Raw genomic sequence first — 13,486 nt, forward strand, 5'->3', positions numbered from 1 at the left:
TAACCAGCTTCATATGGTTTGGGGAAAAAGAAGTATTTGAGAACTCACACAGATCCTAGATCAGAGAGAGCACAAAGTAAGAGCAAAAGGTCTGGACTAAAAATGGCTCAAAAGAGTTAGGCTATGCTTTTAGAAAGACACAAGGAAGTTGTGAGAGAGGCTTCCTGTACACAGAAACTTAGGACCAAGTAGCTGCCGGAACAAGGTTCTCGCCCTGCTCCAAGAGCAGCTTCACTGGGTCAGACTTAAACAGCAGCAGTTTTTGGGGAGGGTGGAACAAAGGTACTGCTGGTTCTAATGAAGCAAGTTTTCTCTCCCTGGTGCCACTGTCCTAACTCAGCTGAGGGCTGACAGGCTCAATCACCAGTCAGTCACCCACCAGACTACAAAAACTGATCCAAACACCACAGCCCTATCAAAGCACAAAGGCAGTGTGGAAAGTGGGGTGTGTCAGTTGCAGAGTGCTTGCCTAGCAAATTTATGTACAAAGCCCTGGATTTAATCCCTAGTACAACACACACTAGGTGTGATGGTACATGACTATAATCCCAGCACCTGAAAGATGGAGGCAGGAGAATCAGAAGTTCAAGATCCTCCTTGGTGACACAGAAATTCTGAGGCTATCCTGGAATACCTAAGATCTTGTCTCCAAAGAATAAAATAAAGAGAAATACAGGTAACACGGGTATTCCCAAAGGCCAGCAACTTTGCACTCTGGTTTGTGCGGCACTCTAGAAGACTGCACCAGGTGAAGAACAGCATCAGGGCAGCCTGGAGACAGAAGTGGCATTTAGTCAGCTGGAACCCCACAGTGTCCCCTGCAGCAATCAGCCTGCTCTGCAGTGAAGCAGGGCTTCACACTCCCCATCTGGCTGGGCCTAGAAACCGACAATAAATGAGGCTGATTCCAGGGTCTTGAGTAGGTGCCTGGAGAGACTTCTATCCTCTAAAAAGCCAGAGCAAGAAAAAAGGGTGTCATTAGGTCAGCCATGCTCCTGCTTCCCTTTCCTCCATGCTTCAGAGCCAGGTAATTAGCACTGTGACTTTACATGGAGCTTTTCAATCTGCTTTCACTCAAATGAGCTTGAGCTTCTAGTAAAAAGGAGCAAAGCAGGAACAGAAACAGTCCGTTGGAGATCAGTAGCCTGACCAATTGGTTTTATTTATTTATCTTATGCGTATGTTTTAAAATTTTATTTCATTACATATAATTGTATCAAAATACCATTACATTTTATAATTTTATAAGAAAACAAAATAATAAAGTATATTATTTTATTTGTATGTTTGTCTGAAAATGTATGTATATACATGTGTATCCTTGTATCCATGAGGTTTAGAAGAGGGAATAAAATCCTCTGGAACTAGAGTTACAAATGGTTGTGAACCTCCATGCAAGTACTGAGAACCTAACCTACTGAACCATCTCTCCATTCCCAATTTTATTTATTTGCTTGCTTGCTTGTTTTTGTTTTTTCTTTGTTTTTTTTTTTAGGTTTTCAAGATAAGCTTTCTCTGTGTAACAGCCTTAGCCATGCTGGAATGCACTTTGTAGACCAGGTTGGCCTTGAATTCACAAAAATCGGTCTGCCTCTGCTGAGTGCTGGGATTAAGTGTGCATTACCATGCCCAGCTTCAATTTTAGTTCATAAGTTACTGTCTGTTGCATTTATATAAACATAAGACCACTTGTTGATTTAAAAAAAAAAAAAGTTTTTAAAAAAGACCTTTGATATCCATTCTTTTGCATGAGGGGACTTTACTTTATTAGGAAACCAGATAATAAGAAACAACAAAGGAAAATACAACACTGTCTAGATTCAAGAAAGCAATCACTGAAGTGTCTGTTTTTCTTGTTTTTGGCAGTGCCAGAGAGTGAACATAAGACCTTACATATCCTAGCCTCGACCACTGACCCACATTCTCAGCTCTCTGCTACTTTGAAATTGGATCTCACTATGTAACCCATGCTAGACTTGAACTCATGATCCTCCTGCTTCATCTTCCAAAGTAGCTGGGATTATACAGGTCCCATACCACACCTAGTTAAGAAATTAGTCTTTGGACAGCATTTGGAATGAAGAGCTAACTCTACCTTGAGAGAAGAAGGTCCTTTAAGCAGCTTGGGAAGTTGTGGTGCAGGGAGCAACATGAAAATACAGAGGATGCTCCCCCTTTTTTGAAACAGGGTCTCCTTATGTAGTCCAGGCTTGTTTTGAACTTCATCCTTCTGCTCATCTCCTTCATGTACTACCTCCAATACTTCTCTAGCAGGATGTGGATTGTCTGTTTAAAAGGCCCTACCTGGCTGGCCATGCCTACAAGTGAGTAATACTTCGTCTAGGCCTCTGTTCAGATAGTGTCCATACCCGCTCCTTGAGCAACTCACTCTGGTCGGCAGATCACCAGGTCTCCTTTGTTGGTGCCATAGGCCAAACCAAGCCCTGGCTCAGGTAGCCAACGGGCAGAGTTGATGCTGACATGTCTCCGCTGGTCAGCAGGCATGGGGTAAAGGACGTTGAAAACTCTCTGTGTGAGGCAGAGAAGAGAATAGGAAAAGAAACAACTTGTTACCAAAAATAACAAAATCCAAGGAGGATCAAGTTAACCACAAGGAAGGAAGGAGACTTTAGGCTAGGAATAGGCTGACTTTCAACTCAGATCTGAGACCCTGGGGAAAGAGGAGTGGAGCCCTGTTACTTCCCAGAGCGCTGGGTGTCTTTTAGGAGCACACTTCCATTCTCAGCCTCTTAGCACTCCTCACCTCTTTGCTCTGACCAGAAAAAGTCTACCCACAGCCCACCACACTGGAAAAGAATGGCCACAACTTTCCTCTGACCAGCATAACCAGCGAAAGGCAACCTGGGCTGGTAGTATTGTTACTATGGAAACCCCGGATCTCTCACAGCAATAGGGAATTGGAGGTGATAGGGGGGCGGGAGGGGGTGATAACATCAGAGAACATTCTTAATTCATCTAATTAAAAGCACTGTTAAACTGCTATTGTTAAGGAAATCCAAAAGGTATATTCAGATGTGGGGAGCAAGGCAGAGGGGAACTTTCAAACTTGCCTTCTGGCTTATATAAACCACCATTAGATGGATCTCCTTTTTCAAAAGCAAAACTTTCCCTTTCAGTGACATTAGTTGTCTTCCCAAGCTACTCTGTCCTGAGGGCGACCTGGCTGCATCTAGAGTTTGGGTTGAATCAAGGAAATCCAGCCACAAGGTCTCTGACATTGACCTGAGAATCATTTCAAAAGCACCTTTGGTCAGAGATTGGGGCAGGGAGGAAAGAAATGAAAGAGAGGAACATTTGCTTGGACTTAACTTTGAACCCTGATGTGACTACATAACAACATGTCTAGAGCTCTGCTTAAAAATCTCCCTTTTCTGAGGAGAAGGAGAAGTGGAAAAGAAGAAGGTGAGAGGGTGGGAATAGGAGAGGAGAGAGAGGGCTAGAATAGGGATGTAAAGTGAAGAAAGAAAGCAAGAGAGAAGAAAAAGAAAGAAGTAGAAAGAAAGCAAAAGAAGAAAGAAAGAAAGAAAGAAAGAAAGAAAGAAAGAAAGAAAGAAAGAAAGGAAGGAAGGAAGGAAGGAAGGAAGGAAGGAAGGAAGGAAGGAAGGAAGAAAGAAAGGAAGAAAGAAAGGAAGAAAGAGAGAGAGAGAAAGAAAGAAAGAAACCTCCAACATTCAAGTCTGGGGACACAGCAATTGGTAGAGTGCTTGCCTAAGCATGCATGAAGAAACCCTGAGTCTGAGCTTCAGCACCACAGCAACTTGGCCTGGTGATACACATCTGAAATCCCAGCACTTAGGAGGTGGACACAGGATAACCAGTCATCTTTGGCTACAGAAAATTAAAAACCAGCCTGGGCTATGTGACATTACCTTAAAAAACAAAAACAAACAAGCAAAAAAAGCTGAGATATAATGTACTCAATAGCTGAGCACTCCTCTAGCATGCCAAAGCCCTAGGTTTCATACTGAGTACTGCAAATGGCAGGGGAGTGGGGGACACAGGATCAGCCAACCAGCCCCAACACCAAAGTATGTGCATTCAAATAACTAGGGAAATTTAAGAAATAAGGGACATAAAAATTGTCTGGCATGTATAAGCTTATAAATGGTAGCTGCTGATACTGTTGCCAGGAACCTACATCTAGGATCTTTAAAAGAACAGGAGTTCAGACTCATGTCTTTGGTTTCTTCTCATTTCTTCCTGCTTCTGTTCTAGCCTCCCTGGTTTTTAAACTGTAAAATAGGGATGAACTTTCTCTCCCTTTACATTTTAGGGATGACAGAGGCAGGACAGCTGAGAGTATGGTTCAGAAAGAATGCACATATATGAAATTTAGGATAGTTTGATAATTTAAAACATCATCATCACCACCACCACCATCATCATCATCATCATTGAGACAGGGTTTTGTCTTTGAATTTTTTGCATTCAATGATCATTTCACACGAGCCATATCTAATTGGTTAATTCTCTCTCTCTCTCTCTCTCTCTCTCTCTGTTCAAGACAGGGCTTCTCTGTGCAGCCTTGGTTGTTCTAGAGGCACTCTGTAGTCCAGGCTGGCCTCGAACTCATAGAGATCCATCTGCCTTTGCTTCCCAGAGTGCTGGGAATATAGGCATGTGCCACCGTGCCTGGCTCTTCTTTTCCTTTTAGTTTTTCAAGACTGGATTTCTCTGGGTAGCTCTGGCTCTCCTGGAACTCAATCTGTAGACCAGGCTAGCCTTGAACTCAGAGATTCACCTGCTACTGCCTCCAGGGTGTTGGGATTAAAGGTGTATGGTATCACACCTGGCTGATAATTATTTTTTTGATTATTCTAATAAGAGACTAAAAGGGGAAAGAGAATTAATATGGTTGAAATATTGTATGAACACTTAAAAATAAAAAATTAAATTAATTTATTTTTATTTTATATACATTGATGTTTGAATGCATGTATGTTTATGTTTATGTGAGGATGTCAGATTGCCCTGGAACAGGAGTTACAGACAGTTGGGAGCTGCCATGTGGGTGCTGGGAATTGAACTCGGGTCTTCTGGAAGTGCAGTCAGTGCTCTTAACCACTGAGCCATCTCTCCATCCCCAAAAATAAAGTTTAAGAGACTAAAGAAAAAAAGTAACTTTGTTACGTTTTTGGTTTTTTTTTTTTTACTCATTGGAGTGGGTATAGTGGTGCATGCTTGTAAGCCTAGCTCTTGAGGCTGGGCAAGAGGACCCCAGGTCTGAGGTCATCTTAGGCTACATGATGTGTGACCTGCCCCAATGTTCCACTCCAATGAAGTTAAAAAAAAAAAAATCATATGAAGGGTCTCCTCTATAATCTGCTCAAACTAAGAAGTCTTGGATTTGAGAATACGGGACTAGAAAGGCCTTCACCAAGACATATTTCATATTACTGTCATAGAGAGGATCCTGATATCAGTAACTTTTTAGGTGTGACACTGAGAAATGTGTCCAGCAGCTACTGGCACTCTTCCAGGACAGTTTTGCCATGGTCCTGTAGTTGAATGTGCCTTTACCAGCACAGAACTGGCTTTGCCTTGAGTCCTAACTGTGCTTGTTCTATTAAGAAACTCCTGGCCTGGCATGACTAGGCATATCTGGGATCCTAGCACTTGGAAGTTGAGGTAGGAGGATCAGAAATTCAAGGCCATCCTAGACAAATTGAAGCTCTATTTCAAAAACAAAACAAACAAACAAAATCAAGGTCCACTGAGATGGCTTAGCCGGCAGAGGTGCTTACACACAGGCCTGACACCAGGATTTGAGCTCATATCCCAGAAGGTGTCAGGAGACAAGTGACTCCTGAGCTGTCCTCTGACCTGGATGTGTGCAGTGGAATAAGTAGACATGTACACACACACACATACACACACACGCCAAATAGCCAAATCAAAACAACAATAAAAAACCTCCCTATTCTGGGCTGTTGAGATGGCTCGGTGGTTAAGATCATTGGCTGCTTTCCTAGAGGACCTGGGTTCAATTCCTAGCATCCACATGGTGGCTCACAACCATATGTAACTCCAGTCCCAGTGGCTCCAACCTCTCCTGGTCTCTTTGGGCACAAACATGCATGTGGTATACAGTCATATATGCAGACACATTATATACCCATACACATTAAGTAAATTATCTATCTATCTATCTAAATATTAAAATATTTTAAGCCTTCCCCTGAGACACAACTCAAAGAATTAGCCAGGGCTCACAAAATTTTCTACCTAAAAAAACAGCTCAATGACATCAAGCACAGTGGCATATACTGTAATCCCAGTGCTTAAAAGACAGAAGTAGGATGACTGCTCTAAGTCAGAGGCTAACCTGGAATATACATAAGATCCTATCTCAAAAAAAGAAAGAAAAAAAAAAAAAGAAAGAAAGAAAGAAAAGGAGGAGGAAAAAGGTCCAGTGGAATTTATGAACTTCAGTTCTAATCATCGAGAACATGGCTGCCTAGCCTGGCTTAACCTCATACAGACATAGGAGCCTTGAGCACATTCCGAGCTGCTGATGAACACTCACACACCTTGCTGATGACTAGCACAGGCGGCACTATCATTTCTTTGTTCCTAACCAAGAGTTTTGCTTTAAATAAAGAAATATGGGGGGCTGGAGAGATGGCTCAGTGGTTAAGAGCTCTGACTGCTCTTCCAGAGTTCAATTCCCAGCAACCACATGGTGGCTCACAGCCATCTATACCTTCTACTGCTCTCTTCTGGCATTAAGGTATACATAAAGATAGAACATTCGAAATAAATAAATAAAATCTTAAAAAAAAAAAAAGAAATATGGGGAGTGGGGACATGGCTTGGTGGTCAAGAGTGCCTACTATTCTTGGAGAGGACCTAAGTTTAGTTCCTAACACCCATATCAGATGGCTCACAATTGCCTGTAACACCAGCTCCGGGGGATTGACATCTCTAGCCTCACAAGTCCATGTACTCCTATGTGGACAGCTGCACACAGGCATACACACTTACACATAATCAAAAATAAAAGCATAATTTCTCTTTTTAAATTATTTAATTTAATGTGCACTGGTGTGAGGGTGCCAGATCCCCTAGAACTGGAGTTACAGAGATTTTTGAGCTGCCATGTGGGTGCTGGGAATTGAATCCAGGTCCTCAGGAAGAGCAGCCAGTGCTCTTAACCACTGAGCCACTTCTCCAGCCCCAAGCAAAATCTTAAAACACACAAAAATCCCCAAGATAATGTTGTCCTTTCTAATTTACAGGCTCCATGGTAGATGCAATGCAGCAGACACACTAACAGGACAGCTTGGTTGTGATTACACAACTATGGCTAAGACCTTTTAATCTGTTTAAGGAGGGATGAGTGTTAGTCTCAATGAGTTGAATGCGTGAGGAAGCATTGGGAGTCAGGCTTGTGTAGCTCTGTAGAGGCTTCATGACAGAATTTCCCTAAAAGCACAATGACTTATAATTTTAGGGAATGGAGAAGGGCCAACAAAGGCCTTGGAAGAAGTTGAAAATGCTAAGGCTTTTGAAAACCAGACAATTAAGGATTACCTGAAATTTTTTAATAGGAACCGCAAAGAATTAAAACAAGACAAACCTCTCCTAGAAAATTTCCAGACCAGAAAAAGCATCAGGTAAACCTACTGTATGTTGCAAGTTTACCTTTTATTGTCTGTCACTGCAGCGGGGGGTTAAACAAATACTGTCAATTTCCTTCATACAATAGCAACTTGCTTTGGGGACAAAATTGGCCAAAAGGCAAATATGACAGGTGAACCTGGCTTAGGACAGACAGAACTTTGGATAGAGGGACTGCAATGGAACTAGAAATTAAAGGTTGAGACTCTCAGGCCTTGCTAAACAGTTCGGAACTAGCATGGCTCTAAGAGTCATGGGAACATAGATTTGTCCTCTGAATCTGGCCTATCTCCCCCAAGTCTAAGTCCTTAAGCAGAGGTGAAGGGGAGCTCTAGGGTCCTGCCACCTGCAACATTTAGAGATTAGGCTAACTCCTAATTTGTGGCAGGAGGCCAGAAGAACGTCCCATGAGCACAGCAGTCTACAGTGTTCTGATAAACTCTTGCTTTTTCACTGTACTGCAGCATGAGTGTGAGTAGAAGGGAGATGAGTACAAGACTGCCAGAGGGAAACAGATGCCTGGAACATGGAGGATTCTTGGGTCCTATCAGACATTTGTGCAACCAAAAGGCCCTTCAAGCAATGAAAATCCAACAAAATCTGAAAAATTTGAGAGTTTTCCTCCCCTTTCCCTGGCCAAAGCTAAAGTTCTCTCAGTACACCTCATGAGAAGAAATAAGTCTCATAAGTAGTAAGCCCTGGAGATGAGAACATTATCTGGGCAACAATTTCCCCAGTATTGACATATATTAGGCAGCTCCAGCTACTCTCAAACCATGTGTGAGCTCAGCCATAGTCTGCTAAACCACAGACCAGGTTGGCTATGGGACTCTTCCAAGACTGTAGTGGAGAGTGGATCTGTGAACCAAGTCCATCTGCACAGATGGGCATCTGATTTGGTGTACATAAGGGACAGCTTTGCCTCAGTTAAGGTTCAAAGAAAGGTCTCCTTAACACTGTTCAAGTGTTCTGAAATTCTTCAGAGGATGTGAAAGGTCAAGCTAGTAGTCTGTCAACCTCCATGACCACATGGCAAAAGTGACTTTCCAGGAGGTACACAACATAATTTGTGGGCACTGGAAGAGAACTACAAAAAACTGGAAATGCTGTGCAAGGCTGCACACAAAACTGAACTGATTCATGTCTGAAAAGTCCTGGTTTCACCTGCTTTAGCTGTAGCTAATGCCCTGGAACAAGAGAGATGCTTAACAGCACACCTCTACTCCTGAAGTACAGCATTCTGATTTTGTCTATTATCTATAAAGGAAATGAGACTCAATATGCTGGAAGGAACAGATTTTAGCACCCATACAGTCTCAGCGCATCAACTGGGAATGGGTCAGGTCACCAAATCTTTATAGTTCTAAGGGAGTAGAAGATGATTATGATTCCTCCACTTCTAGGGTCCAACACAAGTCCTGTATCACCTGCTTATCCATTCCTCAAACTTCCGTAGAGTTCAGTAAAGTTCAGGGAGAATATAGAAAAGAATGAAAGGTCAGTGGAAAACCTTTAAAATTCTGAGAAAGCTGGGCATGGTGGTACATAACTACAATCCTAGCATTACAGAGGTAGAAGCTGGAGGATTCCAAGTTTGAGGCTTGCTGGAGCTACATTCCAGAGAAACCTAGGCTCTATAAAAGCCTGTCCCCAAACACAAGAAAAACATGCTAGCCTTTAACAAGGGCCCTTCCTTTCTACTACATGTCAACAAACAAACAAACAAACAAACACAACAACAAAAACCCTCAAACCGTTAAGCTCAGCAACAAACTGCATTGCTCAGAGCCAGCCAGGTAAGAAGCTGAAAAAACCCTGTAGTTCTTTTAAGTACACCATCTGCTGAACTGGGACCATGTAGTGATGGCTGGAGGTCTAGAGCAGCTGGTGGGTGTGCCTCACCTTAGCACAACTGAAGCGGTTCAAGAAAGGAGAAATGGAGGAGAGAAGGGCCCTTGGCGGAGGTGAAAGGCACACCATGGTGCTGAGAGGAAGAAAGGGCTATAAAGATGGAAAACCTGCTAGAAAGCATAGGAAGTTTTAAGTTTTTATGAGAAGGTGATTAGAAGAAAATCAATTCTCTAGGAAGATGAGAAAGATTAGTGAAAAGCAGATGACAAAAAACAAGAAACAGCTGTCCTTTCCATTGAATAGATGGGGCGCCTTTATCAAAGGCCAAGAAACACATATCCTAGGGCAGGCAGGGGAAAGCATATTATATTTTATTTTTTGAGACAAGCCTGACCGAGGCCTGAATCCCCCCTGCTTCAACTTCTGAGATGCTAGATCACAGGCATGTATCACCAGGCCTAACTTTAGTTTTCTTTCTTTTTGTGGTGCTAGGACCTAATGTATAACTCTACAGATGCTAGGCAAGTGTTCAACCACTAAGATTACATGGCCAGAATCCAATCTAAGAAGTTTGAATCACATTTGTTATCCTCAAGGCCTGCATGTTTACTTTTGTGTGCTAAAGATAAAACCCAGGGTCTTGTGAATACTAGGCAAACACTCTACCACTTAGCTACACCCAACACTCTTAGTGTGAATTAAAATTGTTTTAAACGTGTGTGTGTGTGTGCGCGCATCCATGTATGCCATGGCACACAAATATATGTCAGAGGCCAGCTTTTGGGAGTCAGATCTCCTTTTTCATGTGTATTCTAGAGATTGAACTCAGGTCATTAGGTTTGGTGCCAAACCTACTCAATAAACTATTTTGCTGGCTCAAGTCTTTTTTTTTTTTAAACACATGCACACACTATATATATATATATATATATATATATATATATATATATATATTTATATAGTGTGTGTGTGTGTGTGTACCCTCAGAGGAGAGGGTGTTGGATCTCTCAGAACTGAATTTATAGGTAGTTGTGAACCAACTGACATGGGTACTAGGAATTAAACTCAGGTCTTCCTGAAGAGCAGCAAGTGCTCTTCTTAACTGTTGAGCCATCTCTCTAGTGCCCCCCTTTAAAATTTATCTTGTTACTTATTTGTGTGTGTGTGTGTGTGTGTGTCTGTATCTTTGTGCTCTAGAAGGCTAGAAGACATCAGATCCCCCTGGAACTAGAGCCACACGTGGTTGTGAGCAATATGGTGATCCCAGTACTTGGGAAGCTGAAACAGAAGGTTTGAGAGTTCAAGGCCAGCCTAGGCTGCATTGTAAGATGGTCTCAACAACAACCCCTGCCACTAAACAAAAACTGGAGCAGCAGCAGTAAAGCATTAAACTGGGAAGCACCAGAGGCTATATTCCTAGACCCAACAAGTAAGTGGACCTTGACAGAAGAAAATAAATAAATAAATAAATAAATAGATATTTTAAATTTAATTCAGAGAGTGGAGGGTGAAGGAGGAAAGTGATGGAGACACACCAAAAGACCCCCTCTCATATTCCTGAATGTATACTGAAACCTTGACTCAGTTCTTCTCACATGGAACACCAAGGCTACCTATCCCACCTATTTCTTTAAAAACACCCCTGGCCACTGATCCTTCCTCAGATGCAAGAGCCACTCTGCAGTCTCACAGAATAATTTCTGCCCCTCTTATTTATAATGTAGGTCCAATGTGAACTTATATTTTTTCCTTTATTTTTTGTTAGAAAACACTTCTTAAAGAATTATTTATTTTTGTATACATTTGGTGTTTGGCATACACATATATGTTTGGGAGGATGTTGGATCCACTGGAATTTGAGTTACAAACCAAACATGTGGGTGCTGGGAATTGAACTAGGGTCCTCTGGAAGAACAGCCAATGTTCTTAAACACTGAGCTATCTCTCCAGCTCCTACAAAACACTCTTCGATCTTGGTTTCAGGGACAGTTTCCAAACTGCTATCTAGTCTCACTGCAGGTGGTAGTGAGAACATATCCAGCCTTCCCTTTCAGTACTGTTGATTGAGCCCCAGGGCTGCTGGCATGCTAGGTAAGTACTCTGCTACTGAACCACACCCCCAACCTAATACACTCTTAATTCAGAGCTCCCTGGGTCCCAAGGGTTTCAGTTTAATACTTCTAGGAGGTGCATAAAACAATTTTCTTTCATGCAAAGACTAGAATGTCGTACAGACTCCATTCTCCTAAAAGACACTGTGGGGGGTGTGTGGGGAATCTTCAGAGCTGTGACTGTCATGGAAAAATTCTCCTGAACAGCTTTGACGGCAGTTCTAATGTTATTTTTAATTTTGTATCTTGTTCCCCCCCCTCCTCTGACAAATCACATCAGAGACAATCTCTGACTTTTAACTTGCCCCTCCCCCTTTCTGCAATGTTCTGAAGAGAGGGACTTTTTGAGGACAGGCGCTTTGTGCTACATCGCAGAAGTCAACTTTAAGATAATTGCAGCGGAAGTGGCTTTTAATCAACTGACAGGCAGCTTTAAGGAAATTAATGAGGACAGAATCTTGGGAAGGAGTAAATCATTTTTGACAACAAAACTGTCTCGCTTCTGTCCCAATCTTCCCTTGAAGAAGTGGTACCCTTCCAAGATACAAAAATAAAGTGTCTGTAATTTTGGTATTTGCTCCCCACACAAGGCCAGATCTGCTTCCCCAAGATTAAGAAATAGTTCAGAGGCCAGCATACAGCACTCGAGAGGCAGGCAGATCTTCATGAGTTCAAGGCCAGCCTGGTCTACAAAGTGAGTTTGGGACAGCCAGAGCTACACAGAGAAAGCCTGTCTCAAAAACCAAAATAAATATATAAATAAAAGTAGGATGGTTCAGAGGAGCCCATATATGAGCAGGTATATAAATTCTGGCCAGAACTAATGGCATTAGACACCTACCCAGATCCAGGATCTAAGCTACAATGGAAATTACAAAAAACAAACAAACAAACAAAAAAACTGAGCACTCTGCCCAACATGTCTTTCCAATTGTTCGTCTTTTTGTTGATAATTGTTTTGCTTTTTGAGTAAGGATTTGTATCTACAGCTTAGGTTTGTCTTACATTCATTTAAAAATGTTTTTTTACAGGTGTGTGTGTGTGTGTGTGTGTGTGAGAGAGAGAGAGAGAGAGAGAGAGAGAGAGAGAGAGAGAGAGAGAGTATATATGTGGAGGTCTGAGGGCACCTTTTGGGAGTCAGTTCTGTCCTTCTCCTATGTGGATTCCCAGGGATTGAATTAAGGGAAAGGCTTAGTGGCAGGTGCCTTTGCCTGTTGAGCTATCTCACAGCCCTGACCTTGAACCACTGATCTTCCTAACTCTGCTTCTCAAGTATTGGGTTCAGGTGTGTACCATTCCTGGCTCAGTTATAGTCCTTAAGCTTTTCATCTGACTTTTCAAGTCACTAACATTAGGATAATGGTTAGCATGACACAGAAAGTTTAGGATACGGAATACCCATCAATTTCTCAGTTATTTGGAAATATCTGAAAGATAGTTAATAAGAGGTTAATAGAAGTAAACCAGATGAGAGTTCACTTCTTAACAGCAGAACTCATAAAACCAAAAAGGGAAAGAGCCTTGAGGTGCAGCTCAGCATTGATTGCTTACTTTGTATGTGCAGGCTCTTGAGCCCTAGTATCACAGACAAATAAAAAACACAACACTTTCTAGTCTAGAGCTGGGGACATAGGCCAGTGGTAATGTATTTGCCTAATAGAAGGCCTTGGGTGTAATAACACAAACAAACAAACATTCTAGTATATCTTCTACATTGCTCGCCTGTCTGAGCAACACTCAATTCTTAAATACAGCTTTACTACATAAAAAAATAATAATAATCAATAGATGAACTGATATTCCAACCAAGTCAAATGATGGTATTCTTTTAAACATTTTAAAATTTTATTTTTATGTACATATTCACGTTACATCCCAATCGT

General features: G+C 41.9%; 1 protein-coding gene across 3 annotated transcripts in view; it reads right to left on the reverse strand.

Annotated features, from left to right (window-relative positions):
- Positions 1–13,486, reverse strand: part of Ambra1 (autophagy and beclin 1 regulator 1) — a 195,403-nt gene that overhangs the window by 14,688 nt on the left and 167,229 nt on the right. For all 3 annotated transcript variants that reach the window (XM_021639349.2, XM_021639348.2, XM_021639347.2), the window contains one exon: positions 2,390–2,529. In XM_021639349.2, the coding sequence (XP_021495024.1) occupies positions 2,390–2,529 (140 nt within the window). The remainder of the gene's footprint in view (positions 1–2,389; positions 2,530–13,486) is intronic.

This window comes from Meriones unguiculatus, chromosome 18 (genome assembly GCF_030254825.1).
Source record: "Meriones unguiculatus strain TT.TT164.6M chromosome 18, Bangor_MerUng_6.1, whole genome shotgun sequence".
Classification (NCBI taxonomy): Eukaryota; Metazoa; Chordata; class Mammalia; order Rodentia; family Muridae; genus Meriones; species Meriones unguiculatus.